The sequence below is a fragment of the Salvelinus namaycush genome, chromosome 9, assembly GCF_016432855.1.
Source record: "Salvelinus namaycush isolate Seneca chromosome 9, SaNama_1.0, whole genome shotgun sequence".
NCBI classification, from domain to species: Eukaryota; Metazoa; Chordata; class Actinopteri; order Salmoniformes; family Salmonidae; genus Salvelinus; species Salvelinus namaycush.
In genome coordinates this window covers 43,781,860-43,803,969 of record NC_052315.1, presented here as the reverse complement: position 1 = coordinate 43,803,969, position 22,110 = coordinate 43,781,860, and the positions used below count along the sequence as shown (strand labels likewise).

The 22,110-nt window shown below is 43.5% G+C and overlaps 1 protein-coding gene across 1 annotated transcript in view; it reads right to left on the bottom strand.

Moving 5' to 3' along the window:
• Positions 1–19,972, bottom strand: part of LOC120053283 (cat eye syndrome critical region protein 2-like) — a 68,008-nt gene extending 48,036 nt beyond the window's left edge. Inside the window, 1 exon segment of the mRNA XM_039000421.1 lies at positions 19,709–19,972. Coding sequence (XP_038856349.1) covers positions 19,709–19,828 — 120 coding nt within the window. The 5' untranslated portion in view covers positions 19,829–19,972.
• Positions 19,973–22,110: the final 2,138 nt, after the last annotated feature.

The window sequence follows — 22,110 nt, the reverse complement described above, 5'->3', positions numbered from 1 at the left end:
AAAACAAGTTAATGACTCCAACCTAAGTGTATGTAAACTTCCGACTTCAACTGTATATAAAATATAAATATTGACATAGTACTAGCTCAAAACATGTTTAATCTGCAAAAATAACAAGTTAATCAGTGGGTGATTTGTGGGATGGTAGATGCTCAGTCTGCGCTTTGGCTCCGCTCAGGTGCACACACACACAGTTTAGAGAAGTCATCCCAGCTCAGAGAGGCACAGCTCTTGAGCTCCCATTAGCAGCAGATTTTACATATATAAATGGAAAATGTCCATGCAAAACATTTTAGCGCATCGAATAGTATCGAACCGTATTGGATCACTTCTTTCCCCTAATCAAACCAAATCGCTTCAAAGTAAAACGTATCGTTCCTGTACTGTATCGCAGCCCATGTTTCTAGATGCACATTCCCACAAATTAACCTATAGACCGATAAGTATGACCACTCAAATGTATTTCCATCAATGAAAAGGCTAAAAAGCATTATTTTGTAATAGGATTTTTTTTCTCCTGGACAGCTATTTCTCAGGGGTCACTTGCAGCTTCACACCTGGACTACAGGGTCAGAGGTTGGCGTCCGGCATTCTGACTCACAGCAGAGGAACCCCAGGCTCTGCCATGAGCAAATCAGCAGCATAATATATGCCATTTAGCAGACACTTTTATCCAAAGCACAAGTGACAAACTCATTCCACAGAGGGCCGAGTATCTAAAGGTTTTCGCTCCTCCCTTGTACTTCATTGATGAATTAAGGTCACTAATTAGTAAGGAACTCCCCTCACCTGGTTGTCTAGGACTTAATTGAAAGAAGAAGAAAAAAACTGCACACACACAAGGCCCTCCATGGAATGAATTTGACACCCCTGATCCAAAGCGACTTACAGTCATGGGTGCATAGAACTGTCATAACGTGTAACACAAGACATATTTCCTGTCAACGATGGGCTAACCCCACCACAAGCCTCTTGGTCAGAGAGAAAAACACCCACATGCTTCACAAACATTTGCTGATTGTGTAAACAGGGCCTCTGTGGTGGGTTAACACAGCAGGTTGGCTGGAAGTGAGCACAAAGGGCCCAGAGCTCCTCGCTCCACAGGCTGGCAGATACCCCAGGTAGAGCCAGGGAAGCCCGGGGTCAAAGACCACTGCCCATTTAGAGAGCCCCCCCCTCCCTCCTCCTGGGGATGGTCATCTGCCATATGACCAAACTACAGAGAAAACAGGACACGTGCTCAGTCAGTCACAAGCCTGATCCTCTCATCAACAGAAAAGTCTGAGGAGCATGGTAGGTGCATTTTAAGATTTAAAAAAAAATAAGTCGCACCCAGTTCTCCCAATCATTGCTCGTGTCCCAACGACAATGTGTGGCCTAATCCATATCTGTGAAGGAGAGAAAGCCTGGCGTGATAAGCCCTGCCGCTGGGTCTGTATCTGGCGGCCCCAGAGCTCTAGCAGACCCAGAGAGGCCGAGGTATCAAGGCTGGCCTCTCTCTGAAGAGCCTCACACCAGACGCTTTCCATGCCAGTGCCGTTTACAGCTCCAGGAGGAGTTCAAGCAGGCAGTTAGACGAGGGGGTTGGGGGAGGGGAGGCCTATCTGCGTTGTGTGAAAGCTCTTATCTTCTCACTTACCTCCCCCTACTCTCCTCCAGGAGCCATCAACTGACAACACTCAACCCTCCCCTCCCACACGACACGCAGCAAAGCCCACACCATAACACAGGAAGACGCCCTCACATCCTCAGGATGTGCCATGCATTCGTTCTGGAGAGCATCGAGAGAAGTCAGTTGCATACCTGACCTTGAGAAGATAGATAAATAAGATGGATGCCTTGCCTGCATACCACCTATCCCGGATGCATAATGAGTTCGTTGGAACTTGTGATGGGTCCGCCCATCTCGCACTTACTGCTGCAAGCTGTGAAGCCCCGGAGCAATGTTGCCACATTTAACATTATGCCCTCTGTGCTACCTGGTTATGGTCTCCATTTGGCCCCTGAAAACAATGACTGGACTTAACAAAACTGTTTACATGTGAATTCTCTTCTACATGTGAATTATCTTCTACTACTACTTTACCATATAACACATAGGGGCAATTCCACGGTATTGGACTTTTTCACCTACAATGGGTATTATTCTACACACTGGCTATTATTTTAATGCGCTCTGCCCCCAAATAAGACCACATTTGTTGGTCCCGACCAATTCCGAACGCATCATAGACATCTGTGTTTCACAAGTTTGGACAGAGAGCAGTACAGCAGGTTTCAGTACAGCAAAGTAGAGTATAGTTCAGTTCATTATAGTGTACTCTATTCTACTTTTCTTTACTGTGATGTACTGTCAAAACTTGTGAAGCCAACTGTGGTTTGTAACTACTATGAATTCCCATTGTGGCCAACTCGACTGCAAAAATTCCATTACAGATTTTTCGGAAATTCCGTTATCTATTTGGCAACGGAATTGTGTTTTAATCACTTAATAATTCAAAAAGATTGATATCAGTGAAAACACTAACAAACTGACAGAAGTAACAACTTAAAGGTAGACGTACGAACTTTCATTATCCTCCCTCATGAGGGAGAGGAGTTACAAAATTACATAAAGGAGGCAACGTTTCTTAAACTTACAGAAGGCAGAAACATTTATCCAAAACTACAAGTGTTGATATTAGTTGGCAGGGCTATTTATGCATTTCTAATACCTTTTTAACGACTTTCTGGTAGATGTTGTCTAAGACTCCTTTTCCAGCTGCTTGACCAGAAATCAAAGCCTTTACTTATTCCAAATTTGTAGGATGGAGAAAAATTGAAAAATGGATATGCCTTTTCTTAAAAATATGGTCTCTTATCTTTCATTTGACACCAGATTTGACATGCTATAAACTTCACATGTTGGTGCTCATGGGTCCTTTTACACGGAAATGACCATAGGTAAACCAGAGGCATACACACTTAGCAAATTGCTGATTCCCATCGATCAAGTAGGGGCTCCGGCTGATTTTCATTGCAGTCAATGGTCAGGGCCAGTTGTGACCGGTGGCTGGGCAGATCTTTCCTGGGCTGTGCTCACTGCCGTGCAGACAGCAGAGCCCCCTGGGTGTGGATCATTAAGCACAGGAGATGGGAGGCCAGCATCAGAACGCTCATTCCTACACAACCACACGGGTAAACACGGTAACTTATTATGGCTGCAGGGGCAGTATTGAGTAGCTTGGAAGAAAGGTGCACAGAGGTGCCCAGAGTAAACAGCCTGTTCCCCAGTCATAGTTGCTAATATATGCATATTATTATTATTAATATTGGATAGAAACCACTCTGAAGTTTCTAAAACTGTTTGAATGATGTCTGAGTATAACAGAACTCATATGGCAGGCAAAAACCTGAGAAAATCCAAACAGGAAGTGAAAATTCTGAGGCTGGTAGATTTTCAACCAAGCTCCCATTGAATTCACAGTGAGATATGGATGAGTTTTCACTTCCTACGGCTTCCACTAGATGTCAACAGTCTGTAGAACTTTGTCTGATGACTCTACTGTGAAGGGGGGCCGGATGAGAGGAGAATTAGTCAGGTCTGCCATGAGGTGACCATTCTTTGACCATGCGCGTTCACATGAGAGGGAGCTCCGTTCCATCGCTCATCTGAAGTCAATGTAATTCTCCGGTTGGAACGTTATCCAGATTTATGTTAAAAACATTCTAAAGATTGATTCAATACAACGTTTGACATGTTTCTACGGACTGTTACGGAACTTTTGGACATTGTCAGGTTTTAGTGAACGCACTTCCCAGACTTTGGATTTGTATACCAAACACGCGACAAAAATACCTATTTGGACATAAATGATGATTTCTTGTGGAAGTGGGAGTCCTGGGAGTGCATTCCGACGAAGATCAACAAAGTGAACATTTATAATGCTTTTTTGAGTTTTGTTGACTGCACAATTTGGGCGGGTAACTGTATGGCTTGCTTTTGTGGCTGAACGCTGTTTTCAGATTATTGAATATTGTGTTTTGCCGTAAAGCTTTATGAAATCTGACACAGCGGTTGCATTAAGAACAAGTGTATCTTTAATTCTATGTAAAACATGCATCTTTCATCAAAGTTTATGATGAGTATTTCTGTTATTTGACGTGGCTCTTCGCAATTTCTCCAGATATTTGAGGCATTTCTGAACATGGCGCCAATGTAAACGGAGGATTTTGGATATAAATATGAATTTAATCGAACAAGACATATATGTATTGTGTAATATGAAGTCCTATGAGTGTCATCTGATGAAGATCATCAAAGGTTAGTGATTCATTTTATCTATATTTCTGCTTTTTGTGACTCCTGTCTTTGGCTGGAAAAATGGCTGAATTTTTCTGTGACTTGGTGGTGACCTAACAATCGTTTGTGGTGCTTTCGCTGAAAAGCCTATTTGAAATCGGACACTTTGATGGGATTAACAACAAGATTACCTTTAAAATGGTATGAGATACATGTATGTTTGAGGAATTTTAATTATGAGATTTCTGTTGTTTGAATTTGGCGCCCTGCACTTTCACTGGCTGTTGTCATATCACCCCGTTAAAGGAATTGCAGCCATAAGAAGTTAACCCCCCCCTCCCCCCAGAACTGGAGTTTCCTGCTTTACGCCAACCACCTATGGTCTCATTTCCCACATTGTATACCAACACACACTCACAGGGCCCATTAACATTTAGAAAAAAGAAGAAAAACAAATCTGACCAATGTGGTTGGAGGAGGCAGGAGGGAGGGAGCATTGGGCCAGAGAAAACACCACGAGGCAGATGGGAGAACAGAGGTAGGACTAGAATTGCAGCAACATGAGAACAGCAGCAGTGAGACAGGGGAAACGGCAACAAGTGAGACAACGGAACAGTGAAGTGAGACAGGAACTAGGGAGGAGCAATAGGTGAAACTAAAAACACAGCATAATTTACAGGGAACATCATGTAGCCTACTAAAGACAAGGAAACATTGACTTAAAACAAATCACAGAGAAACGCATGCTTGACAGAACCATTTAGAACACTCTTTGTTTAAGGTCGTTCTGACTACAGACTCAAGCCTGTACCCATCCATACCACCTTAAACCCTCCTCCCTTAGCCCTAGTCCCACACGTCTTCCCCAATCTACGCCTTCCTCACACACAAACAGCAAACCCCCTCTCCCAGTCTGAGGCGGTGGGGAGATTCCCGCTGGTTAATGCACTCACCCCCACCAACACACACTCTCCCCTCTTGTCTTGAGGGAAGAACAGCACTGCCCTCCTGTCCGAAAGATTTCCCACCCCGCTCTTACCTGCTCAATGTGATCTTGCATCACACTGTATTGAGCGTGGCACGCAAACACACGGCTGCCAGGCACACTAAATACATATTAGTTAGGCTTAGTTGTTGCTGGCTTTCAAGGAATCCCCCTAGACAAGACCTGATTCAGAGAAGCTCATAAGTAACGTACCTTCTACCATGTTCGATCTTCTCTACAAGCCAACAACAAGAGGAGCCCTTGAGAGAGCAGAGCAGCGAGGGTAGAGGCTGCCCCAGACTGGAGACAGAGAGAGGGAGCCATGGGGAGCAGCAACAATGGAGCTGGTTGAAACAAACCCCAGTGTACGTGACCCTCACCCCCCATCTCCTGATGTGAAACCATCTCATGCATGTACTGCTCCTCTCACTTGTCAATCACAGCTGGGGGAGGGAAGCTGGCTCTTACAATATGCCTGGGCATGGTTGTTAGAGAGACATGCACTCTAAAGGACTAAGAATGTGTGTATGAGTGCCTGTGTATTAATGAAGGATCCATATCCTTGAGGGATTACAGCAGGGTGTGAAAAGGATTGCGCTTTGAGTTACCCAACATAGCTGTGTGAGGGTTGCAGGTGTGGCACATTCAGAGGATGAGTCGGAGTGGGATGTGTTGGGAGGCTGGGTGGTGTGAAGCGCAGAGCTACGAGAGAACTCTGGATGTATTCAGCTGAGACGGTACGATAAAACACACGGATGATGAAAAGCTCATTATTGTTGTATGGCTGACAAAAGAGCTGAGCAGGCCAGGGTTAAAAAAGGTAAAGCTATGACCGCTGATCTTTTTCAAGACGCAGCGTTATGCTGGCTGCAACATGGCCAGCTGACCCATTCCTTATTGATAGCGCAGATCCCACAACCAACGCTCACTTCCTCCCAAAAACCACAGAAGCTCCACTGAGGACCCCCCCCACCCTCACATCAAAGCCCTTAATTCAACCCAGACTCCAGCAGCACGCTTTAAGTGACTGTTATCTCCGATTTATAATCCACACACTGCAAATCAGCGGATACCAGAGGGCACCGTCTAAACTTGGGGGACGTCACAAACTCTATAGATCTTTCACTCTAATCCATTTGCTTTTAGACAAGAGGCCTTGCTCACTCAGCTCCCCGCTCTAATAGGACTAAATCTTCCTTTCCAATCAGGCGCAGGCCTAGGAAGAATAGAAGCCCCCACCCAGTCAAGACAGGCTGCAGCAGCACCCAGTCAGCAGCACCTCCACCCTCCAGAGGGAAGGCAAAGAAAGAGCCACCATCTGGGGTTTAGTCATGGTGATGCCAGGGCTGGAGCCGCTCCGCTCTGGTGGCTAGATGAATAAAAGGCTATTTAGCGCTGGCACACTGAACAGCCCAGCCCAAGTTGGGTGGGGAGACATGGGCCCTATAAAAACCTGTGGTGCGGAGAATGCGGACAGAATCCAGACATTAAAACATAATATTCAAAAATGTACTCAACTTAGTAGGGTCAGTCCACCTCAAAAAGTACAATAAAAAGGATTGACATCCACCATCAGATTGTTCTGAAATAGTTTGTTAGAATCAGATTAACATTCATGCATCATTTTGTTGAAATATAATTTAAGAAATTAAGCTAATGATTCCACCCCCAAAAAATGTAAAAAGCCATTTAAAGATAGGATTCATATAATACTCAAATATAGTACCCAACATTCGATTTGGACCAAACTTTGTCAAAAGCCATCCACAGACCCCCCCCCCCCCCAACACCAATCACACACACTGTACAAAACATTATGACAGACTGACCAGGTGAATCCGAGTGGAAGCTATGATCTCTTAATGGTTAAATTCAATAGTGTAGATCAGTGGACACTAACTTTGAGTCAAGATCAGAGTCAAAATGCAAGCCAAGATCAACCACTCATGCTTAAAAAAAATATATATATATTTTTTTTTAATCTTGACTTAAAAAGCAAGCCTATGCTAAATTAACCTATTAAACCAGTACTGTAGCAAATGAGGTTTGTGCAGTAGGCTATAGGCCCAATACATTATCACCGCATATTGGCTTTGCTTGAATTGCAATCCCTGCCAATGCATTGTTGTTCGGAAAATTTGAGGTAGACTATATGATGACACCGGTAATAGATCAGTCATTGTATTACTTGAGGCACAGCCGAGTGAGAAACATTTCAATAATTTGCTTTCGATTATACTGGGCTGATAGTGCCTGCATCTGATGGTCAGTCTCAGCGGAGGGAGAGAGCAGCAGACTGAGGGTCCACCTGGTTCCAAATGAGAACACTTTGCCTAAGCGGCGTGCAGGGCAGCTAAATGGGGTGCACCTACCGCCAACTGCACGAGACAAATAAATAAAAACAGGAACGCAAGACTTTATTGTTGTGCTTTTTCCATTTTTGTCGATTGACTAAGAATGTCTTGGAAATCGACCAGTTGATCAAGATCGAGTGGTTGGTGACCGCTGGTATAGATGAAGGGGAAGTTAAAGCAGGTTAAAAAAAGGATGTTTAAGGCTTGAGACAATTGAGGGTGAATGGCCAAGACAAAAGATTTAAGTGCCTTTGAACGGGGTATGGTACTAGGTGCCAGGCGCACCGGTTTGTGTCAAGAACTGCAACGCTGCTGGGTTTTTCAGTTTCCCGTGTGTATCAAGAATGGTCCACCACCAAAAGGACATCCAGCCAACTTGACAACTGTGGGAAGCATTGGAGTCAACATGTGCCAGCATCCCTGTGACACCTTGTAGAGTCCATGCCCCAACAATTTGAGGCTGTTCTGGGCAACTCAATATTAGGAAGGTGTTGTTAATGTTTTGCACACTGTGTATAGTATCAGCTCTCTGTCTAACAAGTAGTATGGGGCTGCGGCTCAGAGTAGTTTCTTCATCCTATGTAATGTAATCCCAGAGAATTGTGATGTTATTTTTGTTCTTCTTCCCTGTTCAGAGAAGTTAGTCATTGACTGCTTACAGGGTAAGGACCAGAATCTTGTTACTCATGGCCCGAGTCCATTATGTGCCTTTTGGCCAACTTCAAGCAAGCAGTCGTGCCTTTTAAAGAGGAGTGGCTTCCGTCTGGCAACTCTACCATAAAGGCCTGATTGGTGGAGTGCTACAGAGATGGTTGTCTGTCTGGAAGTTTCTCTCATCTCCACAGAAGAACTCTGGAGCGCTGTCAGAGTGACCATCAGGTTCTTGGTCACCTCCCTGACCTAGGTCCTTCTCCCCCGACTGCTCAGTTTGGCCGGGCGGCCAGCTCTAGTAAGAGTCTTGGTGGTTCCAAACTTCTTCCATTTAAGAATGGAGGCCACTGTGTTCTTGGGGACCTTCAATGCTGCAGAAATGTTGTGGTATCCTTCTCCAGATCTGTGCCTCGACACAATCCTGTCTCGGAGCTCTACGGACAATTCCTTTGACCTCATGGCTTGGTTTATGCCCTCACATGCACTATCAACTGTGGGACCTTATATAGACAGGTGTGTACCTTTCCAAATCATGTCCAATCAATTGAATTTACCACAGGTGGACTCCAATCAAGTTGTAGATACATCTCCAGGATGATCAATGGAAACAGGATGCACCCGAGCTCAATTTCAAGTCTCATAGCAAAGGGTCTGAATACTTATGTAAACAAGGTATCTTTTTTATTATGGATAAAAAAGCAAAAATGTCTATAAACCCGTTTTCGCTTTGTCATTATGGGGTATTGTGTGTAGATTAATGAGGGAAAACAATGATTTCATCCATTTTAGAATAAGGCTGTAACATAACAAAATGTGGAAAAAGCTAAGGGGTCTGAAAACTTCCCGAATGCACTGTATATTAGCATTTTCATGCTTCATGTCGCATCAGCTAGGCTGGATGCTGTGCGAGAACGAAGGCTACCTGACAGGCTCACTTTTCTGTTGCAACCTGCAGAAACAACCTTGCAGACGACCACCACAATATGTAAAATCGTCCAAAGTGGTGGCAAGAAAGCTGCACCGCTCTGTCAGAGCTCGGTGCTTATTATCGGATGTATTAGGTTTCAAAATCTAACTTTTTGGATATACTGTTAATGAAATATTTGAAAGACCCACTGAATTATTCAGAACATGAATACCTATATGGGTCTTGGTAAAATACACTGGACTGTCTGCACTCTGAGGCCTCACTAGTAGGGTGGATGAGGATTCTCCTTCTCTATACAAAATACAAATCACTTTTGATGTGGCTGTTTGAGAACTTTAGGTTCTCTGATTGATGTATTTCACAAAGATCAAAGACCTAATTAAGGAGAGTTTAATATCAAATAGTGAGTGATATCACTAAAGTGCTTATTTACCCACTGTGTGCAGTTAGTGGATAACCATATATATAGTGAGAAATGTATTGATGTTCCAATCGCAGTATCAAATTGCAATTGATATATAATCTTGAGAGTCGCAATACATATTGTAACGGAATCTACGTATCGTGATAATACTGTATCGTGAGGTCCCTGGGAATTCCCAGCCCTAATGGCGGCAGGAGTTTGTTTAAAAGTAGGAATTAGAACGCAGTGGTTGTGAAATACTTTCAACGGCTTCAGACCAATAAACAACATCCAAAATGGTAAAAGGACCTAGAAACCTACATTACTTGTTAATTTCAGTTTGTTGAGAACTGCCTGGTCAGGTCCTGTGGCTCTTCTCCACAGTAGGTTGGCTCCATAAAGAATGGAAAGAACAGAATGCCCCTGATCTTTTACGGACCAGGACCTGTTTCAGTGTATCGTCTGTGCAGATAGCAGCAGCTGAAGCAGACAGATTTCCGCCTCGTCCGCCTTCAGCGTGGCTCTTAATCGATTCACCCTCAAAGCAAATTAGTACCTCGCTCTCATCCCTCTGCCTGTCTCAAGTTTAATAAACAGCCCCAGAAAGAGGCCAATTTCCCTGCTGCTCTCCAGATAACGTCAGACAGCTGATGAAGATGTATGGAATCAGACACGCTGAACCAAATACCAGCACAGTGACAAACACATCTCCAATAGGGCTAAGAATGTCCAGGAAACTCACGATACGATATTATCATGATACGATATGTTTTGCGATTCTCACAATTCAATATGCATTTCAATTCAATACTGTGATCATTGCAACTTGATGTTAAACATAAACATATTGCACACCATATAAACTCAGCAAAAAAAGAAACGTCCCTTCTTCAGGACTGTCTTTCGAAGATAATTCGTAAAAATCCAAATAACTTCAGATCTTCATTGTAAAGGGTTTAAACACTGTTTCCCATGCTTGTTCAATGAACCATAAACAATTAAATGAACATGCACCTGTGGAACGGTCGTTAAGACACTAACAGCTTACAGACAGTAGGCAATTAATGTCACAATTATGAAAACTTAGGCCACTAGAGAGGCTTTTCTACTGACTGGAAAAACACAAAAAGAAAGATGCCCAGGGTCCCTGGTCATCTGCCTGAATGCGCCTTAGGCATGCTGCAAGGAGGACTGCAGATGTGGCCAGGGCAATAAATTGCAATGTCCGTACTGTGAGACGCCTAAGACAGCGCTACAGGGAGGACAGCTGATCGTCCTCGCAGTGGCAGACCATGTGTAACAACACCTGCACAGGATCGATACATCCAAACATTACACCTGCGGGACAGGTACAGGATGGCAACAACTGCTTGAGTTACACCAGGAACGTACAATCTCTCCATCAGTGCTCAGACTCTCAGCCTATTGCGGACAGAGGTTGGACCGAGGCAGGTCCTCACCCGACATCACCGGCAACAACGTCGCCTATGGGCACAAACCCACCGTCGCTGGACCAGACAGGATTGGCAAAAAGTGCTCTTCACTGACGAGTTGCAATTTTGTCTCACCAGGGGGGATGGTAGGATTCGGGTTTATCGTCAAAGGAATGAGCGTTACACCGAGGCCTGTACTCTGGAGCAGGATCGATTTGGAGGTGGAGGGTCCGTCATGGTCTGGGGCGGTGTGTCACAGCATCATCGGACTGAGCTTGTGGTCATTGCAGGCAATTTCACCGCTGTGCCTTACGGGGAAGACATCCTCCTCCCTCATGTGGTACCTTTCCTGCAGGCTCATCCTGACATGACCCTTCAGCATGACAATGCCACCAGCCATACTGCTCGTTCTGTGCGTGATTTCCTGCAAGACAGAAATGTCAGTGTTCTGCCATGGCCAGCAATGAGCCCGGATCTCAATCCCATTGAGCACGTCTGGGACCTGTTGGATCGGAGGGTGAGGGCTAGGGCCATTCCCCCCAGAAATGTCCGGGAACTTGCAGGTGCCTTGGTGGAAGAGTGGGGTAACATCTCACAGCAAGAACTGGCAAATCTGGTGCAGTCCATGAGGAGGAGATGCACTGCAGTACTTAATGCGACTGGTGGCCACACCAGATATTGACTGTTAATTTTGATTTTGATCCCCCAGTTGTTCAGGGACACATTATTCCATTTGTTAGTCACACGTCTGTGGAACTTGTTCAGTTTATGTCTCAGTTGTTGGATCTTATGTTCACACAAATATTTACACATGTTAAGTTTGCTGAAAATAAAACACAGTTGACAAGTGAGAGGACAAGTCTTTTTTTGCTGAGTTTATGTCTGCTGTAGAGGGACAAGAGAGCCATGTGAACAAGTTTTGATCAGTTATAGAAACAAAAGCGCTAAAAACTAAAATTGGCTCCCTAATTAAAAAGATTGAGAACAAGCTAGGAATGAAAAATACTGGAGTTTTGGTCCAGGGACAGCAAACTAGCACAAAAATAGTGTGATATTTTCAGAACGATATATTGTCAAAAATAATATCCTGATATGTAACTTTCTCCAGTAGAAGGATAGGCTCTGGCTGGCAGTGCTGGTGGTGGAAGGCACATCCTGGAGGATCCAGGGGAGGCTCGGAGGCTCTGAGATTTCAGGGCTCATTTCACAGCCACACTGCCAGGAAATCAAGCGTGCCTCCACGGAGACAAAGAAGCAGGGGGACGGCCAGGTTGGCCGAGGCCTCTTCCTGCAGAGTCCCTCTCCCTTTGGCCAGGGGAGACTGGGAGCGACAGTGAAGTGTAACAGGGGAACAAAGTGCAAGGGGCCGTTTTGTGACCCTGCCAAGAAAAATCTCCATCACCACCCACCGGAACCACAGCCCGGAAAAGAAGAGCCGCTCGACGACAACACCACCTCCCCACTGGATTTGTTAATGTCCAGTTGGTAGCGATTTCACAAGGTACAAAAGTTCTGCTATGTGACATTCATAAGAGGGCTCCTGGTAAAAATCCACAGTGCATTCTTCCCACTGAGCCATTCCCGCCATCCTGAGCTTTATGACCAAGAGACAAGCTATTTGACCCATGTAGAGCTTGTGGGAAAAAGGCATTACATACATTCTTTAAGTCAATCCTTACACGTTTGCCTCTCTAGCATGTTGATAATTTCCTCTGCAGAGATGACCGGTATCAAAATAGGCCTAAAACTGTTCTTTACACTCTCTCCACACAAGAAGCCCATTACTCATAAGGGCTAGTTCAAAAATATGCATTTTTAAAAACGCAGAACATCAAGAGATCGACGTGCAAATATAGTTTTCCTCCACAGATAATACATAAGTGCAACATATTTCGGCAGAAAATAGCTTAATTCTCATCAGATGACAACTTAAACACAAAGCTATTTGGCTAGCAGCCACACAAGTAAATGAGCATGGCCATCATATTGTTTATCATAGACAGAATGTAGCCAGCTACATTTCCTAATGTTTTGCTTGAAGTAAATCTTATATTTTACCTATTAAAAGTAGGCTACACTGAGAAAAAAGTACTGAAGAAAAGTAGCTACACAGTCAGAGCGCTGTCTGCCGATTGAATGCCCATTTGTGAATTCCCATCCGAATACAGAACTGCAACTGATGCGCAAAATGAGTGATGCCAAGCACAAATTACAACACGAAGCATTTTAGACGTGCGTCTACCCCTGCTTTCCTCCCAACTGCCAATTCTGACAGAAGAGGACAAAACCAGAACAGAAGATTAACAAGAGCCAATGAATGTGTCAGGGACAGTTGGTTGAAGTGCTCAGTGGACACAATGTTGACCAACCTGTGCATCCAGTGTTAGAGAATGTGGAAGACAGGACACCAGCCTCCCTGAGACATGCGTTGCTATGTCCAAAATGCTGGACAGACAGACTTATGAAATGTTGACCTAGGTTTGACTCAAATCACCCAGCACTCGATACCAGAGGAAGAACGGACCATTCTGTCAGGGGAATGACAGCCACTTCCTGCCTCCCTCCACATCAACTCTTTAAAAAGGAAAGATGCAAAAATCATCATACCGGCTGTATTTATACTTGCTTGAACGGCAATAGCTCAGATACACATGAAGACATGAAACAATCCCGAGGATCAATAGAACATCGCTCAGAGATGCACAAAAATGATAATATTCAAAATAGATTAATCTTTCCTTTCACTAACCCAACCTCAATGCTCACAGATGGTGGCACTTAGCTCTGTGCAGCACTAAGACACAGACAGTACGAACACAGGAAATGAGTATCTTCTAAGATCTGTGGTGGTGGAGTTCAAAGAAACAGCCTGGTTGCATCTTCTATGTAAAGAATGTTATTCACGTTCTAGGATTTGATAAGAAATAACATTCTATTCACTGGCCGTAATTAATCAAACCCAAAAATAGGTGTTTTAACCGGAAACATTTAAGACAAGGAACATTTCGGTTGGACTACTCTTCAAGACAGAGACAATGGTGGACTGGACTCGTCAAGACTACCATGTTACTGTAGGCCTGCTTGCCTCCACGGTATCTCATGGTATGCAGCGTTAAAAAAAATATAGAGTGTCCCCCCTGCCTTAACACAGAGCCCCAGAGTGTTCACCGAGCCCCAGGAGAAATCCCTCAGAGGAACCCCTCTCTCCACACCACCAGTGAGGGGGCTCTCTCAAACATACGCTAAACCATGGAGTCCATCCAAACAGGTCGAACATAGTTTGAACATCCTAGCTGTGTGGCCACATATCCTCAAGGCTTCGCAGATATACTGAGCATTATAAACTCGAACTCACATCCCAGAAGTGGGCCTAAAGGCTAAAATGCAGCCTTCAATTAAAATATTGTAATTAGATCTAGTCTGGGCAACAGGTGATTTAGGCTGCATATGTATACATGCTGGTGAATACAGGAAGAGCTTGAAGTGATCTCCTAAAGTGCTTGGGCTCTCCGTTCAGTCAAGTGAGACACAGGTTTAGTCTCATCTCAGTTGATAATTTACTCCGGTTTGGTCATACGATCACCCCATAGACAAGGACACATCAAAGACACTAGATCCTCTTAAACCTGGATTTGTGTGCTATTTACTGAGCAAGCCACCTGCTTTTATCAGCACTGCCATTTAAGAGCAGACATTAGGACTAAAAACAGAACAAACCAAATGAGGAACAGAGCTATCCACTAAGCTCTGTTCCATTATAGGCAAGCTAATGTAACACATTAGATCACCCAGGACCACAATTCACTGATTGGGCTTAGTTTGTCTCAAACAGTGAGGAGAACCGGCAATCTTTCTGCTCAGTTCCATTTGGGCCAGTGTATAAATAGCCTACCTGTGTAAGGCTTTCAGACAATCCTTGCTTTTATTAATAAATGCTTCAACAAAAAAGGTTCAATTAGGTTGCAATTATAATGTCCAAATGACTGATGTCAGAGCCCCTAAACACATAATGTCATGTTATGCAATGAATATATCAGATTGGTTGAGAGTGATATCACGTTGGCTATAGCTATATACAGTGCATTTGGAAAGCATTCAGACCCCGTGAATTTTTGCACATGTTGTTACATTACAGCCATTTTCTAAAATGGGTTAAATAAAACATTTCAAATTAATAAACACAATACCCCATAATGACAAAGCAAAAACAGGTTTCACTTTGTCATTAGATATAGGACAGACACTTCAGAACAAACTTTTTGATACGTCAGGGAGTCTCAGGGCACGTTTGTAAATTCACTATGGAGTGCCAGAGTGCCGTAAATTCAGAGCGTTGTCAGATTGCCTTACATAAAATCAGAGCGTTTCCCTTTCAGAGCGCACACTGGACGCTCTGGCTGAGGAGTAGGGTTGTTTCCGAGCGTTCTGACCTCAGCATGAGTGCTTGACTGCCGTTCTAACTGGCTAACGTAGGCTAGCTAGCTAGCTACTTCCACACACAAATGACAGGACACCTCACTGACCATTTTACTCACCCAGGCAGAGCTGGTTAGGTTGTTATCCAGAGCGTTGTTGACGAACACCATGCCCAAACCGGAAGCCATCGTGCACAACTTGATTTTGTCCCCCCACACCAAACGTGATCACAACACGCAGGTTGAAATATCAAAACAAACACCGAACCAATTATGTTAATTTTGGGACAGGTCGAAAAAGCATTAAACACCTCCCGGGTGGCGCAGTGGTCTAAGGCACTGCGTCGCAGTGCTAGCTGTGCCACCAGAGATTCTGGGTTCGAGCCCAGGCTCTGTCGCAGCCGGCCGCGACCGGGAGGCCCATGGTGCAGCGCACAATTGGCCCAGCGTCGTCCAGGTTAGGGAGGGTTTGGCCGGCAGGGATATCCTCGTCTCATCTCGCACTAGCAAATCCTGTGGCGGGCCGGGCGCAGTGCACGCTGACCAGGTCGCCAGGTGTACGGTGTTCCCTCCGACACATTGGTGCGGCTGGCTTCCGGGTTGGATGTGCATTGTGTCAAGAAGCAGTGCGGCTTGGTTGGGTTGTCTTTCAGAGGACGCATTGCTCTCGACCTTCGTCTCTCCCGAGTCCGTACGGGAGTTGCAGCGATGAGACAAGACTAACTACTACCAATTGGATACCACGAAATTGGGGGTAAAAAAAAAAAAAATATGAATAAAAGAAAAAGCATTAAACATTTATGGCAATTTAGCATTAATTTGTCCAATTTAGCTAGCTTGCTGTTGCTGGCTAATTTGTCCTGGGACATAAACGTTGAGTTGTTATTTTACCTGAAATGCACAAGGTCCTCTACTCTGACAATTAAGCCACACAAAACAATCTCTCCTCCTTCCAGGCCATTTCGACGGCGATTGGCATCGAACTTTCATATTAAGGTGTATTCCCACAACCGGACGACCTCAGTTCATCTTTCAATCACCCACGTGGGGATAACCAATAAGGAGATGGCACGTGGGTATCTGCTTCTATAAACCAATGAGGAGATGGGAGAGGCAGGACTTGCCTCGCGTTCAGCTTCACGAATAGAACTGACTATTTTTGCGCCTGGCAACGCAGACACTCGTTGGCGCACGCGAGCAGTGTGGGTGCAATGATTGAATAACATGCATGTGTACATTTATTTTGCAAAGCGAGCGTATGCGAGCGGTTTGGTCAGCATGTAACTGTGCTGCAGGCACCAATTTTTTTTATTTTTTTGATAACACAGGCCATATTCAACAGGTGTTGAGCAATCGTTAATTCATCAGTTATTCAGCGCACTATCACTACTCTGAAATCGGAGTAGATAGCCAGAGCTAATTTACAAACACACCCTAAATCTGTCATTGCATTACAATATCACAGAAAGCTTGATTCTCTATAGCTAAACAAGAGATATATTGACGTAATAAGGAATTCCCCTCAACCACAATTTAGAGGGAAACAAACATTTCCCATTGTAAAAGAGCTTTTAGTTATACAGAATTAACAAAACCTGCTGAAAAGCTGGAGTGTTGGTCAATGTACATGTAAGAAGGTCAAATACCCCGACCTATGGTTTGCAATGCTCCCACGTAGGGACATGGAAGAGTGAGAAATGTGTGGACCCGGTGTCCAAGTAGGCTACATGTAGCTATGTGTGTGGAAAACATTATCACAGGTAAGACATTTAACTTATTATAAAACAGACTATACTAAACTCCACTCACTATTTGTATCTGTATAGTCAGTTTGTTTGTGTTGTTGGTCTTGGCTAGCTAGCAATCACTCACATGACTGCTAGCACCTTTGTGAAAAGGGGCATAAGAAGCCCTACAATATTACGTTTTTCTAAGTACTGAGAACACTCGGGAGCAGGGAATGTTGAAAAGTAATCTTTAGACTTAAATTTAGTTTTTGCTGTAAACCAATGGGGTAACCACAGGTTGTTTTCCCCACAGGTAGACAGGGCTGCATTCTAATACCGACTGGGTCTATACTGAAAGCAAAGTGGTTAAGTGAGCATTAACACACAAAAGACGGTGCGTACCAGGGATTTATTGCACACCGTAGCGGTGTGAGAAGGCACATTTATTAATATGCATAACAAAGTTAAGCACATTCTGAGAAGAACTGTTTCCTTCCACATGTTAACAAATGCACCAGATAGTGTTATCTACTAAATTAATGTTTCAAAGACAGCACAATACAATCTGTACTCTCTACAATGTTGTCTTCTAGCAATTAAGAGTGACAAAGACAGATTAGAGTATGCACACTCTTCCTTTACATAATCCCAGAAGTATTTTTGAAATGGAGGTAAGTCGATTTTCACCACTTTAAGTGGTATGTAGATTGAATTGGCTATATCAATTAAGTGAAGGGCTTTGACATTCATTCAGAAATATAGGTTCTACTCTTAACTTTATTGCCCAGAGCACAATAGACGTGTGACCTTGGACAACAAAGAGTGTGCCTGACTAAGACTTCAAATCTATAAATTAAAGTGTCACAAATCGGTGGCTCGGTTTATGGTGCGCATTTGCGCAGGACATATCTGCTATCAAAACCTCACCATCATAGATGTAGTTATTGATATGCGTCAATGATTACACGATCCATCGAATAAGATGTTCCTCGAAATCAGCTACATTGGATGCAGGCAAGGCAGCACAAGTGATCTGTGCCTAGTGATGCGGTTAAAGATAGACAGTCAATCGCTCGCAGTGGCTGCAAGACGCGCACCGCGTAAAACACAATTGTGCAAAACGGAGTTCTACAGAATCGGGGCGTTTGTATCATGATATCACTCGCCGATTGCTGCAGTATTGTGTTTTATATTCACATGCATTCATATATATCCTGTTAACAGTTATAAAAGATCATATCAACTTTCCTACAAACTAGAGGTGATGTTTCCCACCCTATCCTTCATCCAATAACAAAGCGATGCCTGCGTGTGATTTTCACTCCCGAGAGGGGTGGGGGTGGATGGGTAATGGGGGCTGTTGACCTTACACATTTTCTTCAAGTCCCATCATTTTTCGATGGATCAAACAATCCCCATTATTGCATACTAAATCAGCCAAGCAGTGTTCATTATGGAGCAGCAAACTACAAACGAAACCACTCTGTTGGAATTGCTAGAAACCGATGATAAAGTTGAATTATGTAACAGAAGTGTAATACGTAAAATTATTACCACATAGTCGGTCATTTCGCGCGTTACTTTACTAATGTACGCTGACGCTCGACATGCATTTCTGTTTGCTTCATAGAAAACAATTTTTAACGACTGTTTCATCATTCTAACGTTAAAACATGAGATAATAAAACAATGGCAGAATGTCAAATGCTACCCAAGCCAGATGGCTTGCTAGACAATAAACTCGAAACTCTCGTCATGAACTTGACTATTTGATAAAAACATGGCAACAGTGGATCAAAAACAAGTAAGATACAACCTGCAAGTAACAGTACCCTTTATTCACGTGCATGTGATTTATTGCGTTGAGAGTATTCGCTAAAGAGAATAGTTATGGCTCTCGTCTTAATAAATTACGTTACAAATAGCTATAACTTCGAGCTATTTCACGGTGATATAATTTACATTTGTTTTAATCTATAACTTGGTTAACATTTGGACAAAGACGTGCGATTTACTATGGATGGCTATAAACACAAGCGAAACGTTCGATTTCACCAAATGAAAACAAATGGATCCCACCACATGGTTTTGTTTCGGCTGGCAAGAACTAAACGTTAGCTAGTTAATGTTGTTATCAAAATACAACCATTGGTGTAGCTAACGTTACATGGCTTGTTATTATACAAAGTAACAGCATACATACCATGAAATAAAACGTTCACGTTTATTTCAACTGGGACTTAACGAGTTTTCAAACATTCTGACTTAGCTAGCTACTGTAGGCACTTGCTAGCCAACTAGCTAGTTAGTAACGTTAGCTAACTTGGCTAGCTACAGTAGGTAAGTTAAACAGAGAAATACTGAATAGTAAGATGAGCTAAGTTATACCTAACGTTAACTGTTGGTACTTTTCAACTACCCTACAAACGCATTCTACGAGGCAAAAATTAAGGAAATTGTAATATAGCAGTCAAAAATAGAAAACAAATGTCTCCCAAAATTCTAAATGTATTTTCCAGAACTTCTTTACCTCAATTTCAAAGTCTGGTAGGTTGAATGCAGTCCTGAACAGCGAACAGAAGTGGGCTATGGCGGGGACTTCCCACCAAGACTGGATCTCTTCCACAGAAATTGTACATCCCTGGGACATTTTCGGACCGAAAATTGTATAACTTGGTTTCTCACATTAGAAATAATTTCCTCAAGGTTTGTGTAAAACCTCCTTAATTGAAACTTCCTTCAAATAAATTACAAAAGTTGCTGTTGATGTTCCATCCAGTCAGTTGCCATTACAACCCGGTCCGGAGAGTGCTAGCTAGCAAGTTACAATCTGTTTCAATCAGAATTTCACAAGAGCTGAACAGATGGGGTGGTGCTACCACCTCGGCGCAAGGAGGGGTGTTGTTACTTACGCAGCGTATTAAAATATACAAAAATCCACCAAGCCTTTATAATACACATCAAAATATTTGTTTACTTGCAATTCTACTTAAATTAATATATATTGGTACTAACATTTGATTATCTGGTTTATTTGTTTTGTTTATGCTATCTTCTGCAGACATCCACCACCACCTCGACTTGATAGACCGGTCCCTATTTAAAGGGTATGCTACTGATTTCAGAATGGTCTTTCAAAAGTACCGTATCTGCATAAAAATTGTGAGTGCTTCTTCTGTTGCGCGTTTTCAAGAGTTGAAGCAAAGCGGCAGGTGCATTCACATGGACTTACATTTATTTGATCACTGGACCGTATTTTGGATGTTGCTTTTCTTTTGTTTTGTCCTTCCTGGTCCAGTTATGATGAGTTAGGTAATAATCTCCTTATTCAACTCCTATTATAGGCCAGCAATTAGCCTTCATATTTCAACTTGCAGTTTATATAAAAGCACAGTTAAGTGTAGATTGGTTAGCTAGAATAGTGAGTAAAAGGTTTTGAATACATTTGTTTTGTAACGGCAGTCTCCTTCAATGGAGAGTAAGTACGTTTAGAATCTAAAGCGGTGGCTCCCCCCATCGCAGGAAGGGGAAAGCGCATGTAGCCTAAAGGAGATAAGTGTGCACTGATCAGGAGGTGAGTGACCACTGGCCTGAAACGCTGTCATTTTGTCTCTGAACTGCCATTATAGGGCGGCTATCTTAAAATGGACTACCAAAATAACATAGCATAATTCACAAATTTATAAGTAGGCTACACAACTTTACAATGGATTGAAGACAAAGGGCAATACTGCAATTTCCAGACTACAACCATCTGTTTAACATTTTCCATATTGCCATATTCAGTAACAAATGGAAACTGCCCTTCGATTTAACCTAGCTGTATTCTATTATATTCAATCAATGAGGCAAAAACATTACAGGAACAAAGTGGAGTCGCAATTGAATGGCTCAGACACAAGAGGCATGTCAAATAAAACAAAAATGTATTTGTCACATGCTCGAATACAACAGGTGTAGCCTTACCGTGAAATGCTTACTTAAAAGCCCTTAACCAACAATGCAGATAATTTTTTATTTTTACTAAAGTAACACAAAATAGCAATAACGAGGCTATATACCGTGTCAATGTGTGGGGTACAGGTTAGTTGAGGTAATATGTGCATGTAGGTAGGGGTAAAGTGACTATGCATAGATAATACACAGCAAGTAGCAGCAGCATAAAAAAGGAGGTCAATGCAAATAGTCCGGGTGGCTATTTTGCTTAGCAGTCTAATGGCTTGGGGGTAGAAGCTGTTAAGTAGCCTTTTGGACCTAGACTTGGCACTCCGGTACCGCTTGCCATGCGATAGCAGAGAGATCTATGACTAGTGTGGCTGGAGTCTATGACATTTTTTGGGGCCTTATAACAATGCCTGATATAAAGGTCCTGGATGTCAGGAAACTTGGCCCCAGGGATGTACTGGGCCATAAGCACTACCCTCTGTAGCGCCTTGCTGTCAGATACAGAGCAGTTGCCATACCAAGTGGTGATGCATCCAGTCAGGACATTCTCGATGGTGCAGCTGTAGAACTTTATGAGGATCTGAGGACCCATGCCAAATCTTTTCAGTCTCCTGAGGGGGGAATAGGTGTTGTCGTGCCCTCTTGCGACTGTCTTGGTGTGTTTGGACCATGATAGTTTATCAGTGATGTGGACGCCAAGGAACTTGAAGCTCTCAACCCGCTCCACTACAGCCCTGTCGATGTGAATCGGGGCGTGCTCGGCCCCCCTTTTCATATAGTCCACGATCAGCTCTTTTGTCTTGCTCACATGGATGGAGAGGTTGTTGTCCTGACACAACACTCACAGGTCACTGACCTTCTCCCTGTAGGCTGTCGCATCGTTGTCGGTGATCATCAGCAAACATAATGATGGTGTTGGAGTCATGTGTCGCCACGTGGTTGTGGGTGAACAGGGAGTACATGAGGGGACGAAGCACACACCCCTGA